Here is a 16845-nt window from a genome sequence, read left to right on the forward strand (position 1 = left end):
ACCTACCACGAAATTTGACGTGATATCAATCGGCATAAAAACAAGTCAAAGTCAACATTCAGTTCCCACTTTTCTTTTCCATCGATTTATTTTGAATAAAGCCAGTTTGAAAATTACGTGCAACTTAAAAACATCACGAAAACAATATAGAATAATTTTAAGAGTATGAAAGTCATTGACATAGGCGATGCGGACATGAATTGGGATAATATAAAAACGATTACGGAATTCGATGGTGGTGAGTTGAAATAGTCTTATCTCTCGTAACTTGTGTTTTTGTGTTAAAAAAAAAGACAGCTTGTGGTTTTATGGTTTTGTTTATGAGGTACCTGGTTCGGGCGACATTACTTTGAAAAAATTCGAAACCACGATACGCTGAAGCTTCTGAATTGAAATTTTTCTGGAAGTTTCCTATTAATTAGTTCAAGGATTATATTCTTATTGGAAACTTTCACTGCAGGCAATTTATGCTTGGCTGAAATTAGTTTTCTAAATAACTGGTTCAGTCACATGTGTATGCATATATTTAAAGTCAGTGAATCGGTTAAAGCATAAAAAGCTAAAATAAAGTTCGTTAACCTCCCAAACCAATATCTTAGACAGAAACCCTAAAAATTGAGAGAGCGTCAGAGAATCACTAAAAACTGTGGTATGATATCCTAAAAGGAAAAAAATATACTTCAGATTCAAGGAAATTATTCATTAAATATTAAATATGCGTCAACTTCAATTTTCATGACCAATTCTAACAGATTTCATCAATGGTGTGATTGATTGATTAGCCTTCGCTAATGTAATAAAGACCATTATCCCGAAAAATAACTTATCAACTGCTGGCCCACAAGTTTTCTCAATAATTAATCGATTGGTTGGAAGAAAAAAATCTTCTATTAACTTCAACCAAATCCCGATAAAAATAGGTAATCTCCAGTGTCACTCCCCTGAGAAAAAAATATCCGCCTGCGTAGACTATTTCAGCTAATTATTCAGAGCCAAATCGCCAGCGGACCCCATCTGGAACTCGGTGGTCACCAATACTGTCAGAGATAAAAGGTTGAGCTTGGAAGGGTCTTACCTTTGCCCCTTTTCTCCCAGATGCCCGGCTTATATAGTCAGAACAGGCCCGTTCGCCTCCTTCTTTACCTCCCTAGAAGAGGTCGAACTCGCAACCTCCCGGTGCAACAAAAAAAATCTTCGGGCCCCGATGGCATCTCTAACTTTGTTCTAAGGAAGTGTGCGCCTACCATCAGTGAACGTCTCGCCATCCTCCAACAACTGCCTGAACAACGGCCACTTCCCGGTATCTTTGAAATCAACTCTCCTCATACCTATCCCTAAGAAAAGGTGCTCGGGCGATCTCAAAGATATGAGGCCTATCTCTCTTCTTTCCAATATTGGAAAAATCTTCGAACGTATCCTACTAAGTCACCTCAATAGACACTACTCCAATATCATTCCACTTAATCAATTCGGCTTCGAAAACCTCAGATCCACCGAGCAGGCAACCCTGTACCTGCAAAATCATATCCTCAATCAACACACAGGCATTGCACCGTAGCCTGCGCCTTAGATCTTGAAAAGGCATTTAATTCATTTTGGAAAGAGGGATTGCTCTACAAACTAATTCAGTCAAATTGCCCCCTCCTCTTATTCAGAATTCTCGCAGATTTCATCTCCAACAGAACTTGCCACGTGCGCTTCGATGGACTTCGGTCCATCGACTTTCCGATAAATTCTGGATTCCCTCAGGGATCTATTCTAGGCCCCAAACTTTTTAATATCTTCCTCCACGATATTCCCCTCCCTCCCGTAAACGTATTCCCTACGCCAACGGCAACTCAGGCAGCTCTTCACCCACCCTTTTCCACTAACGACAATGATTCTCCCGCCAATCTCCTAACCAATAGGGTCATCGCTTATTTCAACCGGTGGGCCCTTACCGTTGATTCCCTTAAGTCTGAGGTTAAAGGTAGCCCTTTCTCAGATTACTACCACCATAGAGAAAGTACTGCGCTTTACCCAAAATCCGTCGATCAATCCTGTCCACCGGGGCCTTTTCCCCGTTTTCCAGTACGGAGTACTATTTTGCGTTGTTTTGTGTTATGTTTGTTTAGTTGTAAGTTATAAATTATTCTTAGGTTTAAGCACATGTTATATCAAATGAGCTTTGACATGCACCACCTTTGCAGCAGCCCCTTAACGATTGCGAATATCCTCATTTCGGATGTGATCAAAACGTGTCACGCCACTAAACCAACGCAACATCGTCTCCATTCCCGCAAGATGCCGTTCATTGTCTTTTATAGTTGGCCAACACTCAGAACCATAGACGTCGACAAGACGGACGACTTGCGGTGAATTTTAGATTTGGGACGTTCCTTGATACGTAGATCACAAAGAACACCAGGTGTGGAACGCTAATTTACCCAGGTTGCGTTAATGCGTAAAGCAATTAAAATAACGCAGTCCTCCATTGGCTGATAGTGTTCACCCGAGATATTTAAATCGCTCAGTTCTGGACAGACCACTGCCGCTGACAGTGATTGTGCCTGTTTCTTGGGGATCGGTCATCAAAAATTCAGTTTTGTTTAAATTCAATCTGAGATCGTGTTGCATGAGGCGATCATTCCATTTTTGGACAAGATGCTCGAGATCATTTTTGCTATCAGATGCTAGGAAAACATCGTCTGCATAAAGCAGTGTGTAGGATGCTGGACGTTGGATATCCCGTGTGATGGTGTCCATAACAAGAACAAAGAGGAGTGGTGAGAGGGCGCTTCCTTGATGAACACCAACAGAGACACGAAGCGGTTTTGATACACCCGCCATACTTCGAACTTTACTTTTCGGATCGAGGTAGAGCAATTGAACCCAGCGCACCAGTTCTTCTGGCACTAAGTATTGTCGTAAAGCATACCAGATAAGTTCATGTGAGACACGGTCAAACGCTTTCTCTAGATCCAGAAATGCAATGTAAAGAGGGTGATGCTTCTCGCCATCCCAAGTGTCTAGATTATCGTAAAGATTTTTGTAATGGTCCACTCGGGTGGCAGCGACTGCTTTCTTTAATTCCCGATTGGTATTCTTATAAAATTGCCAATTGGCCAGCGCTTTATCGTCGAGAAGTTTGTGGTAAAGGCGTTTCTTTTCACGGCCCTTCATTTCAACATCATCGTTCCAAAGCCAAGTATCTCGGTTGATGTACCGTTTACCCAACTTGGTGACCCCGCGGGTTTCAGAGGCCGCTTTGTGGATCGTGTCTTTTATTTGGTTACACGATTCTTCCACATTCGTAATGGTCGGTAATCGCGTAAGTGAAATCATTTCTTCTTTCTTCGCACGAAATCGCCACCATTTAATGCGCCGCGGGCTATTGCGTTTCTCACTCTGTTTTATCGGTGGCTTAATTCGCAATACGGCAGTCAAAGGCCAATGTTGAGGTGCGATGGTCTCATAGGGAACGGCTTTGCAATCAGTGACAGTGATAAAATGAATATAGTTGATTTGCGTTTTACCGTTCCCACTATAAAATGTAAGAAGATGAGACAATCGTTTGATGAACCATGTATTCATAAATGCAAAGTCACGGGTGGCCGCAAAATCGTTTATACGCTCGCCACCCTCATTGCGCGCTCCGAACCGCTTTCCTCCATGGCACTTGTTACTGTCCGCCTTTTCACCCACATGACCATTAAGGTCGCCAGCAATGATGATATAGTCGTCAGCAAGCACGTGACAAGTCTTTTCATCGAGAAGTTTCCAGAAGGCAGGTGAAGAAGGGAATAGTGCGATCAGTTGATATAATGGTGAGCTTCATCAGCCAATCATCAAATTGTTCGACTTTAATGGCATCACGAAAACCTTCTGAGATGGGCTACCAAAAAAGAGAAGAGTTTATAGACATTTTTACCGCTTTCGCGTTCAATGTTGCAGCTTTTGGCACCAGACCATCGGGTTTCTTGCAGATTGCAGATATCAAGCGCCTTTTTCAAAGGGCTCTTACGAGTTCCTCGGTCTTTCCAGTTAGGATACCAAAATTTAGCGTGCAGATACGTATTTGTTTTGTTCGGACTAACTTGCAAACGTCGCGATGCTGCCCATGCGTCAAGAACCCTCGCCCATTTCTCGATAGGACCGGGGCCCGTCCTGCCGCGTCGACTGATGTAGACGCCCTAGCTTTCCTCCGAGGCTTGTGACTCAATCCAAACAATCTTGGTCGACCTGTCGCGGGACCTATCACCAAGAGAGATCAGGTAGGATTTAGCATAGTGGTATAACTCCAACTATACTCTATTTATCTCTGAGGATAGTACAGAGTACGTTTCATCAAACCCTCCTCCTTTACCTGGGCTTGGGACCAGCATAATATATAATATTTTTTGTTAAGGATGCTGGGAGTCCTAGGTCCGCACCCACGTAGTGACGGACCGAACCACTTGGAGAGCAACTTACTCCCTCTTTTGCAGTTCTGGGACTCCTCTTTTTTGAGTAAAACCCAATGTTTGCAGAAAAAGACAAAAAGTTGACAGATGGTTTCGTCCAGGGCAGAGGCAACTCATCAGACGCTGCCTCACCTCTGCTACCCACCGAGCCCTATCTAACATCTCTGCCGCAACTGAGGAGTGTGGCCCTGAAGTTGTACAACATAACTCTACAGTTTAGCCCACATACGGACACAGCCATAACCGCCATGGAACTCCCATAAGGGAGTCAACTGCAAATAACCGAGCCGAGAGTACATCCTCCAGGAATTCTTGTGGAGCATATGTTTTCAGAATTCCATCCGGTTCTCGTAGTACCAGATAAGCTCCGGTGATATTTCGTGTTGAGAGCCTCTTCAGATGAGTTCCATTGCACAGTCGGGTCTGTTCGACCTCCTCGATTACGTGAGAACGTCGTCACTCACCAACAGCTTTGAGAAGCGTGACAGTAACGCAAAGTTGTTCACCGACAGGAATCTAAACAAGTCGGGAAACCGGAAGCTGGACGCTTCAGGTACGAAAGGATTTGTGTATTTCTTGGTCCGTAAGACGTAATATATCCATATATTATGTGAGAGTATCCACTATCGGGTGATATTGACATTCATAGTCTTCAATTTTCAAAGAAGCAACAAATTTGAGGTATTGTAACTTTGTTAGTAATAGTGCGATTTCCACCAAACTTGGTAAGATCATGCTCTATATTATAGCCTATATCACTGCAAAATTTCATGGTACTAGGGTGAACTTAAGGGGGGTTTCCAACCAATTACAAAAAATTGTAGTAATATACTATTATTAACTTTATTTAAACAGATATCGGCATGGAAGGTATTTCGGAGCCCAGGCACCGTATAGTGGTAGCCTCCTGATTTTTTTCAGATTTTTCGGTTTGGTAGTTTCTGAGAATGGCCCCCTTAAAGAAGTGATCACTTTTAACCCCCCGCGCTCCCGACCCTTCCAACGAATGTAAAAACTAAGATCGGCTTTGAAAAGTACTAATCAAGACCTTTAATTTGATACCCCACATGACTACATTTGATGAAAAAAAATTTTACACCCCCCTTTTGCATGTATGGGAACCCCCCCTTAAATTCGACGTAAAAGGATGTAATTCACTGTATGCGTGAGTGTTCACAGTTCCCACCTTTCTACCAAATTTGGCGTCAATCGCTATAACCGTCTCCGAGAAAAATGCGTGTGACAGACAGACAGACAGACGGACAGACAGTAAACCGATTTTAATAAGGTTTTGTGTTTACACAAAACCTTTAAAAGGCCTCCTGACAAGGGTTGTGCAATTCGAACAAAAAATATTTAACATCAATGTGCCATTGACAGGTGCAGTGGTCGAGTTGGATGAGTACTAACCTCGTAATTGCCTTACCTCGGGTCCGAATCCCGATCATTGTGGATGTTTGTGTTTAAATTTGTGCCTTCTCGCTGCTATAAGTTCACCATTTACACAGCATTAACTCTTGTGTTACCACCCAAAATTTTATTTTTTTATTTGTACTGAAAAAGTCGTAGGCTAACGTAGAAAAAAAAAGTTCGATAAAATACGATCCAACAATGATACATACAATTTATCGATAGTATTTTTATAGTATCACTTATCTTTATTCTCAACATAGGTGTCAATTTCAACGATTACCTCTTCATCGGCGCTAAATTTCTTTCCAGCGAGCATTCTCTTGAGGTCTAAGAACAGGAAAAAGTCGTTGGGCGGCAGAGAATATGGTGAATGCGGAAGCAATTCGAAGCCCATTTCATCCAATTTGTTTTGATTAATTTGAGACACGGTGCATTGTCCTGATGACACAGAACTTTCTTTTTCTTCAAATGGGATCGTTTTTCCGCGATTCCATCCTTCAAACGCTATGTAATAGTCGCTGTTGATGGTTTTCCCCTTCTCAAGATAATTAATGAATATTATACTATGCGCTTCGCAAAACACTGATGTCATAGCCTTACAAGCCACCTGTGCGTCTTTGCACGCTTTGAAGTCGGTTCACCACGTGGAGTCCACTCGGATGACGGTCGTTTTGATTGATGTGAAATAATGGACCCATATTTCATCGATTTTCATATATCGCCGCAAAAAAGTTCGAGTTTTTGGTTGTTGTTGCGTGAGCTCGCGTAACACCCATTTTGAACAGAGTTTTCGTATACCCAAAAATACATGCACGATATGCCAACTATGAAGGAACTTTTTCCTCTTCAAAATTTTCTTAGTTAAAAAAATTAAATTAAATTGTGCGTTTCGAAGGGTCCATGGGTGGTTCCACAAAGGTTAAGTCTGATGATAATGTAACTAAAATAAAGTCTCATTGAGAACTGAGGTTGTGAATAGCCTATACTCCACAGAAAGAGAACAGGAAACATACAGTTTCTATCCTCTAAAAAGCGATAAGATAATGACTAATTAAGATTAAGATTTCACTCAAAATATTCCTGCTTATTGTACAGTGACTTAAGGGAATAGAAATTTGTGGGCTAGCAACGGTTTCGGTTGGCCTCTGAGTCATTTCTCATCAACTTCAATTATCATCATCACCGGCGCAGCAACGGTATTCGGTCTATGTCTACCTTATTAAGGAACGCCAGACTTCTGGATCTTGGAATCGCTCAGAAATTTCGTTGTTATATAGGCTATAGAATTGTCCATCCTCATGTAGAGGGTCAAAAACTCTTCTCTTGGACTCGTCTGCATTTTTTCTTGCTAAGAAGTAATCGTACAGCGTAGTGTCAGTAGTTCCACAGTTCTTAATAAAGTTGGGGTGCCTTTGTAATGTGAACAATTCTATTTATGTTACCGGAGCGCTTTTGGATACATGGTATTTCCGGCTTCTGTTGGAAGGAAATCCTTTAAAATACTGTTTCTGCGGATAGATAATTTTCCCTTCCCTTTTAGTATGTTAATAATAGTTTTCACGATAATCGAATATGGTGCTTTTCATGGTTTGCACTTGATAATGTGTAACTGTTCCAAAAAAAAGTAATTGTTTTTTTGCAACAGGTTAGTATAGTTTGGCGCCATATGTTATATGTCTTGTGACGGTTGACTGTTTAAGCTCCGTTCTTTAGAAAAAATGAAATGAAAATGGAAAACTAAATTGTGCATTCTCACCATATTTTGATTTTTTAGTTCCATGATGTGGAGGATACGAATGAAGCCCATTGTGTGACATTTACAGTGACAATTTTTCAAAGAAGAAATTCAGTGTCGAAACTGATTTAAGAAACTCCACACTGGGAATTTTGATATTAAGGAAGGATGACAAAGATACCTAGAGACAAGTTCTGTATTTGGATTACTCATGAATTCAGTTTACTTGACGGCGCATCGCAGACGTTACGAAAAGAAAATTATCCTTTCTTGAGAGGATGATAGCTGGTGATAAGAAACGGATCGTTTAAAACAATGAACAAAGTAAACGGTCTAGGCTGCTACCGCATCAAACGACTTCAAAAACAGACCTTCGTCAAATAAGGATGATATTCGAAGGGTGTAATGTTTTCAGAGCCCCAATTAAGGAGCCGAACGAATTCGCAAGCATATTGTCGGTAATTGAACAGTTTGAACGCATCTTTCACCCAGAAACGGTCAGAGTGCGTAAGGAAGTTGTGTTCTATCACAATAACGCGAGACCACCCACATCTTCGGCGACCTTTCAAAAATTATTGGAGCTTGAGTGAATTGTGTCGCCTTACCTATCAGATCTAATTGTTTCGCTTAAAACTCCTTTAATAGACTAACATTAAACTCAGATGAGGCGGTTAATCAGCACCTTCTTCATTTTTTCGCCAGTAAAGATAAGTCCTTCTATACATGAGGTGGGAACTATAAAGCTTATTGGAAAATGGTAAAAGTTCATCAAAAAAACGGAAAATATGATTATGATTGTCCTTGTTTCTATATAGAAATAAATGACAAGAAAAGACCATAAAGTTACCGCTGCAATATTCTTGCCCAGAACACATCCCATAGTAAAACACCAACCAAATCACTCGAATCAAAGCGGAGTCCTTTGTGCATGCTCAACCGGGAGCATGTATTAGTAACTGAGCAGTCGCTTCGCGTCGAACATATAGCAAAGCACAGCATATATAACCTTCGAATCTGACTGAGCTTAGTCGAACGACTACCTAGTGCCGATACCAAGCTGCCGAGCAGCCCGCCTGGCTTCGGGTGGCAGCGCCTATTTATAACAGTGTACCCAGCCCTCAAATCAAATTATTGGATAAAACTGCTTTCTTTGGTAGCGTTAAGACTTTGTGACAATAGCCACAATTAAATTATGTGTCAGGGGCAAACAGATTGACTTACAGGAATTCAGCCGAAAAGCGTTTGTTTTGCACCACAAAGCCTTGTCTTGAATTTGTACAACTTTCGAAAGTACAATTTCAACCAACAACCGAAGCATACCTCTACCGATTGCAACTAATCGACCAATCCACCACTGAACATGACTCTAATTACGGTGATTTCATATGATTGCGTAATTATGATTACAGTAATTGACGAACTCACGATTACATGATTACAATCGTAATGCAATATAGAGAGGGCGATGCTTCTCTTGGTGTTTTTTTTTTCAGGAGTAACCGCGCAACGTGTATCGTTTCAGTAGTTGCACAGTTCTTGACAAGCCCGGTTCGTTCACTGTAATTTCAACGGCGTCACGAATGCGATTTTCAAGAATATGTTCATAATGTGGGTGAGCAATCAAATTAAGCGGCGATTTCAACATTCTGCAATAACGCGATAAAAGAACTCAATGAGTCAGCTCGTGGAGGTAGAAATTGCACTTTCCAAAGTTTAGTTACGATGACGTCAGCTCCTGTTGCATTCCCCGATTTCATTCGTTTGATTGCCTCTCTGTGGTATTGACAAATGGGATTCGAAATCCGAGCTCTTCCGGTGAAATCTACTCGAAAGTAGTCCCACCATTTAACCGCCTGTGTATGCTGGTCTCGGCTTTAAACAAGTTGACACAGACCTCTTTCTTTCTAATTTAACTTATGATAGAAGCGTTGCTTCTCACGAACTTTCAATTTATTATTTATTTATTTATTAACCTAATTGTTGGTATTAGAGATTGATGAGCCTTAGATGCTCCGACAATAATTTTTTGTTCTCGTATGTATCGCATCCGTTCATCTATATTAACTTCGTCACTTTGTCAGACTTACTGCTCTATGATTCTGATACTCATACATATATCATTTCAGATTTGAGCTTACATGATGCACCAACAATATCTGTACGCAGTCAAGATGGCAGTGGCGATGGCACACCATCATCACCGCGCTACACGGATCAAAAAAATATAAGCGAGTTAACAGCTGGCAAACCCACAACATCAACTAGTCTCCTCATCGAGAGCCTCGTTCACTTGCTTTGCGTTTGCCTCGAAAATGATCCACAGGTATCCAATCAGTCATACCATGCAATATGCGAGCAATTGGCTAAGATAAACCTCATCGATGACTCGTATTCAATGAAAGAGTTCGAAGAAATGCGCAGTGAATATCAAATGCAAATCTATAAAATAATTCGCGCTGTCGGCGGACATGAAATTCCCACTTCTTTGCCAACCATGATAGCGGGCAATTCTTATCCAATTGAAACATGTTGGTCGCGGTATCATCGAGAATTTGATGAGGTGGAATTCATTGCAGGTATGTAATGGAACCATTCTGGTTAACAAAAACCTATGAATGGAGTTGGGACACTGATTTATTTCCATCTTACAGGAGGTGGATTCGGAAAGGTTTTCAAAGCTCGACACAAACTCGACTGTATTGAATACGCCATTAAGCAAATAAAAATTCATTCAACCACTATCAAGCTTTGCCATTTGGCCGAAGTGAAAACCATCGCTAGCCTAAATCATCCCAACGTAGTTCAGTATAAAGCTGCTTGGTTAGAACCATATGTCATTGATAAGAATCGTTTTAACATGATCGAATCTGAGGGCCATGATTTTAGTGAATTTGACACAAATAATTCGACATCCACAAGAACGAATTCCTCCAATAGTGACTCGAGCTACTCGAGTTTACGGCGTCCAACAATCCATCGATCAACAATAGACGACTCATCAAGTTTTATCCAGTTTGAACACTCGCATGAGCTTACCGTTGAACATTCGCATGAACTTACGAATGATAATGATTTTACAACAAGTTCATGCCACCAAGTAATGTGTAAATATGAAAGCAATTCAATAGAAGAGACCACAAGGAAAAAGCAGAAATTGGCAATTCTTTACATACAAATGTCTTTGTGCCAAATAACGCTTCGACAATGGTTGGATGATCGAAATGCTCGTGATTCCATGGAAGAGTACTACTGTGAATTCTTTAAAAAACGTACCGACATCTGCCATTTAGATATTGTTTACGACTTGTTCTACCAACTACTATCAGGATTGAATTATATACACTCCAGAAATATCATTCATCACGACATAAAACCAAGCAACATATTTCTTGAGATGGAGAGTGATGGGCGGTTGATAGCTCAGCTTGGAGATTTTGGCCTGGCCTGTCCGCTTCAAAATGGACATCAGGGAATGGTACTGGGCACACCACTATATGCAGCACCAGAACAGCTAGAAGGAGAATGTAACCCGAAGGTATGTTAAAGCATTATCAGAAACAAATTTATTTGCTCGATTGCGTCCTTCTCGTTAGTTGACATTATGGGATCTCAAATCAAATTATCCTTCTATCGTTTCCAGAGCGATATCTACAGTTTAGGAGTGGTACTTATAGAACTTTTAATAAAATTTGGCACGGATATGGAGCGTGTGCGGACAATTGAAAATGCGCGCAAAGGTATTTTGCCTACCATTTTGAACAAGAGATCATCAAAACTAATACAAAGGTGAGGATAAGAGGACGCAAATATTTGCATTCTTCGTGACTATTTAAAATATTTTGTTAGTTATATTCATCTCAATACCCTTTTTGTTCTCCATTGCTACCTTCCTTCCCCCTCTTCCGTTATCACATTTCAAATAAAATACTGAACATCCAATTGTCTTTCCCCTACAGTCTACTGAGTCATGAGCGGATTCGTCCTACAACAAAAGACCTTATGGAAGTTTTCCGCAAAATTAATCTGGAACAAAATGTGCGTGCATTCCGAGCATCTGAAAGTAATCGGCCTACAAGGAACGATAAAAAGGTTACGGAACTTTACAATGAAATTAATGTACTTCGTGAAAATACAGAAACCATTAGTAGTAAAATGCATGACTTGCAGAGGCAGGTGGATGAGCAAAACAAGGAAATTCTCGAATTGAAAACCTCTGTTGCGGAAAAAGACAATGAAATTGCATTGCTACGGACACAATTGTTGCAATATCAAATGGTAAACCTAAAATGTTGAGACTGTTCATGCAAATTTAGACATCATTTTCATTAGTTTTCTTTTTCGGGTCATTCGAATTTCACCACCATTTACGCAATTCTTTTTAAGTTTTATTTATAAACACACAATGCACCGCAGTGAACAACATTTCAGTTTCTTTTATGGACTAAAATTTCATTATTTCTAAGTAAATTTCGGTTGAGAAAAAGTGAAAATGTGTTTTATTGGGAAATTCTCCAATCAAGTAATGAGTTACTGACTTAAATCAATCGCCCACGTTATGCTATGAGTTTCGATCAGGTAGTTTGATAAGGCGTTTGCCAGTGAGGAAATGTGCACGTGTTAGGGTATTAAGATCGTGCGCAGCAGTGTAAACGAATGTCCGTGATCTTGAGAGAGGCTTCGATTTATCTACATTCCCAACATGTTCATTAGATGAATGCCGATCATTTCCGTTAAGTGTCATTTCATGGACTTCATGACTGCTTCCAACATCAATCCAAAATGTAGACTTCCCTGTGGCGGGAATTTCCCGCTATGTTATTCGTCGCAAGTGCCTCTTGTGCCTCCTAAATCATCTGTTTAGCAGTTTATCATTTTCCATTGTCACTTAACAACACGTCGCCCATCCCTTTTGCCGTGATAAACCTTTTAATTGCTGGGATGAGCGCTTCCATTAGAAATGCTTACTGTTGTGCTAACCCTAGGCACAAGGTCTTCGAATCTATCAGTTCCATTCATGTAAAGGAGGGTGTTGTTAGTTTTTAAGATTTTGTGTAAAACAAAACCTTATTAAAATCGATTTACTGTCTGTCTGTCGTACGCATTTTTCTCGGAGACTATAGCAACGATTGACACCAAATTTGGTGGAAAGATGGGAATTGTGAACGCTCACGCATACAGAGTTACATCCTTTTACGTCGAATTTAAGGGGAGGTCCCCATACATGCAAAACAGGGGTGTACATTTTTTTTCACCAAATATAGTCATGTGGGGTATCAAATGAAAGGTCTTGGTTAGTACTTTCGGTAGCTAGTCTTGGTTTTCACATTATTTGGAAAGGCGGGGAGCTCGGAGGGTCGAAAGTGATCATTTATTTAACGGGGCCATTCTCAGAAACTGCCCAACCGCAAAATCTGAAAAAAAAAATCAAGAGGCTGCCACTATATGGTGGCTAGGCTCCGAAATACTTTCCAAACCGATATCCCCTCACATAAAGTTAATAATAGTATATTACTATAATTTTCAGTAATTGGCTGCAGAACCCCTCTTAAGTTCATCCTAGCATCACAGCAATGTAGGCTATAATATAGAGCTTGATCCTACCGCGTTTAGTGGAAATCGCACTATTACTAACAAAGTTATAATAAGTCAAAGTTGTCACTTTGCAAAATCCAAGATTTTGAATGTCAATACAACCCGAAAGTGAATATTCTCACATAATATATGCGTATATTACGTGTTACTTACTTATGGGACAAATTCACACTCAAATGTCTTTATAAAAGAAATATACAAAACCTTTCATACCTTCCAGCTTGCGGTTTCCCGACTTGTTTTTTGCCACGACACGTAAGAATCTTGTGAAGAATGAGAATCTTTCTAAGATGTTCACTTTGGTCTCACGTCCGATCCTGACGAAGCATATACTGCTGGGCCGTTGCTCCATGTTTGTTTCAACATTAGCAGCCGTCCGATCTGTCGAAGGCCATTCTTGCTCTGCTCGATAATACACTCTAAGCCGTTCCGCCATAACTTGTTGCTGACCAGTGTTTGTGAAAGTGTTCCGCAGTATGCGTAAATATATTCATTGACGTGTATCTAAATTGAACTGTATTTGAATAACTCTGTCAGAGTCAATCCGATAGTAAAATGTGAGATGGCTCCAACTGTGTTCCTCAAGAGCATTTTTTATCAAGTCGGTTAGTAGTATTGCTGGTCCTTAACACACTGACTCTATCTTCAATGCAGCGATCTTGGATTTCGATGTGGTGAGCCTAACACCTAACGAAGTACGCCGATAAAATCCAGAAAACCCCACCCCAGTCAATAGTCGAGGGGGGGGACCTTAAATAAATGCAAGAACTGACGCCTTCATGGGTAGGTTAGAGCAAAATCAACCCAATTAATTCATAATTACTTTTATATACTTAAATTATTTTGGAAGAAATCCATGGTTGTTTTTTTCTATAATATTAAAAAAAATTTCGTTAACAATCTAACTGCCAACTAAGCGAAATTTCAATTCTCGATAAATATCAATATAAATTTACTTTCAATTGCAATTTCATGAACAACTTAGTTGTTACAATATTGGTGTGAATGTGGATCACTCATGTCGGTCTATTCCTGCACATGGTGATCGTTCATGAAATGATTCCTCACTTCACGGACTCCCGGGAATAAACATAATCCGGGTATCCGGTGAAAAAAAACTTCGTTCCTGTCGATGCTCGTGGACTTCGGCTGCAATATCCGACAATGAAGAGTCTGGTGGACCGGAGTCGGGAACATGGACGTTTCTATCGACTGCGCGCTTGGCAAACTTTCCGCGTCTCTCTGACGCCTGTCTACACAAAGTCGAAACCTATTCCCGGTAGTTAGTTTGAGATTCAGTGAACGATGCTTTTGCGTGTTGAGACGAGCGCCAGCCAAAATACGAAAATAATTAGCCGCGCAAATAGGCAAGATGCTCGCAACTTTTCATTGTCGCTGCTGCGTGACCCGCAGCTCAAAGTTATTTACGATTTCCGCCAGTCAGCACCGCACCAAACAACACTTAATTTTCTCTCTCTCTTTTTCTTCAGCATTTGTCTCGTTCACAAGCGGGGTCGGCTCGTCATGATCGGTTTTGCCATTTGGCTCTATCGAATGCCTGATCTGGGTGCAATCTCGAGGCTTTTTAAATCCCTGCCTTTTGGTCGTTTACCATCGACTTAGATGTTCAGACCAATCTTCGCAAGTGAATTCTTGTTAGCGCGAATTGCGTCAGCATACCATCGAAGACGCCTCTCTCGCAATTTTTCTACGATCGGTGCAACTCTATAACGATCGCGGATATCCTCATTTCGGATGTGATCAAAACGTGTCACGCCACTAGTCCAACGCAGCATCTTCGTCTCCATTACCGCAAGATGCCGTTCATTGTCTTTTATAGTTGGCCAACACTCAGAACCATAGACGTTGACATGACGGACGACTTGCGGCAATGTTTAGATTTGAGACGTTCCTTGATACGTCGATCACAAAGAACACCAGTTGTGGAACGCCAATTTATCCAGGTTGCGTTAATGCGTAAAGCAATTAAAATAACCCAGTCCTCCATTGGCTGATAGTGTTCACCTGAGATATTTAAATCGCTCAGTTCAGGGCAGACCTCTGCCGCTGACAGTGATTGTGCCTGTTTCTTGGGGATCGGTAGTCAAAAATTCAGTTTCGTCTAAATTCAATCTGAGACCGTGTTGCATGAGGCGATCATTCCATTTTTGAACAAATTGCTCGAGATCATTTTTGCTATCAGATGCTAGGATATCATCTGCATAAAGCAGTATGTAGGGCGCTGGACGTTGGATATCCCGTGTGACGGTGTCCATAACAAGAACAAAGAGTGGTGAGAGGGCGCTTCCTTGATGAATACCAACAGAGACACGAAGCGGTTTTGATACACCCACTATACTTCGAACTTTACTTTTCGGATCGTGGTAGAGCAATTGAACCCAGCGCACGAGTTCTTCTGGCACTAAGTGTTGTCGTAAAGCATACCAGATGAGTTCGTGTGGCACACTGTCAAACGCTTTCTCTAGATCCATAAATGCAATGTAAAGAGGGCGATGCTTCTCACGTTGTTTCTCCACGAGTAACCGCGCAGCGTGTAATGCGTCAATAGTTCCGCAGTTTTTGACAAATCCGGCTTGATTCACGGTTATTTCAACGATTTCGCGAATACAGTTGTCAAGAATGCGTTCAAAAATCTTCATAGTATGGGAAAGTAATCGGATCGGACTTTCCCATACCATGAAGATTTTTGAACGAAAACCAAAAAAAAAAGGTTTTCCCTCCGTTCTCACGATTCCTCGCGTTAATCACGAAAGACGATGCGAAGACGTTCCGTGTCTTCAAGGAAAATTATACTCGCGAAAACGAGCAGTGGAAAAAGGGTCAAATTTGTAATTTTGAGCCATTTGATCGTTGTTGTCTCGAAACAAAGGCACATGTCTCTTGCCTCGAATCGCGTCGACATACTCCCCCAATCCCTCCTCTTTTTTCCCTGTCAAGAACAAAATTCCCCAGCCATGTAGCGTGGCAAAGCAGAGCAATTCAGCCATAACGATAAATTTCCGTTCCGTGGTCAAGGCTTGACGACTCAAATTTGAATATCCAAACCTCGAAAGCGATCAGGAAAATTATATCGACGTAACAATACATTGCGTCTCATGAGGCAGCATTGGACCTAATGACAAGGCTCAGAGAAGCTATCGGAGAATTTAAAAAAAAGGACCGATCTCCTAAAAAGACTTGCTCAATCACCTGACTCCATACGTCGAATTGAAATTGCAAAATTTGAGGATGACTATCTGAAGTGGGAAGTCTTCCATAAACTTTTTCGAGCGCTTGTTCATAAAAACTCGCAATTAAAAACTATCTGGAAATTGCAGTCCCTTCGCTCATCGCTTGGAGGAGGATTAAACGGGTTTAACCTGATTATGGCTGACTCCAACTGCGCACAGCAACTTCTACAAGATAGTTACAATATATGCGAATCATGTTTGCAGCATACCCCTGCAAGTAATAATTGACAGTATTGGCACAGAAATATACATAAACAGTACATACAATTTCAAACAATATTGAACCGAGGCTTCCAAAGTCTTTCCATAACTGAGGAAACAGCAAAGCTATCGGGAATTAAACAAGACTACAATTCTCAATTCCAATCAAAGAAAAGGGGTCAAATAAAACTGTAAGTACCAACGGCTTAAT

General features: G+C 40.9%; 1 protein-coding gene across 1 annotated transcript; it reads left to right on the plus strand.

Annotated features, from left to right (window-relative positions):
• The first annotated feature begins 14 nt into the window (after window positions 1-14).
• On the plus strand, window positions 15-12080 carry LOC119655192 (eukaryotic translation initiation factor 2-alpha kinase 1-like). The gene is made up of 5 exons (XM_038060961.1): window positions 15-238; window positions 9717-10166; window positions 10242-11125; window positions 11231-11376; window positions 11547-12080. Exons 1-5 carry the CDS (start codon window positions 166-168, stop codon window positions 11881-11883), a joined length of 1890 nt encoding a protein of 629 aa, XP_037916889.1. The 5' UTR covers window positions 15-165; the 3' UTR covers window positions 11884-12080.
• The last annotated feature ends 4765 nt before the right edge of the window (window positions 12081-16845 follow it).

The sequence above is a fragment of the Hermetia illucens genome, chromosome 4 (genome assembly GCF_905115235.1).
Source record: "Hermetia illucens chromosome 4, iHerIll2.2.curated.20191125, whole genome shotgun sequence".
NCBI lineage: Eukaryota > Metazoa > Arthropoda > Insecta > Diptera > Stratiomyidae > Hermetia > Hermetia illucens.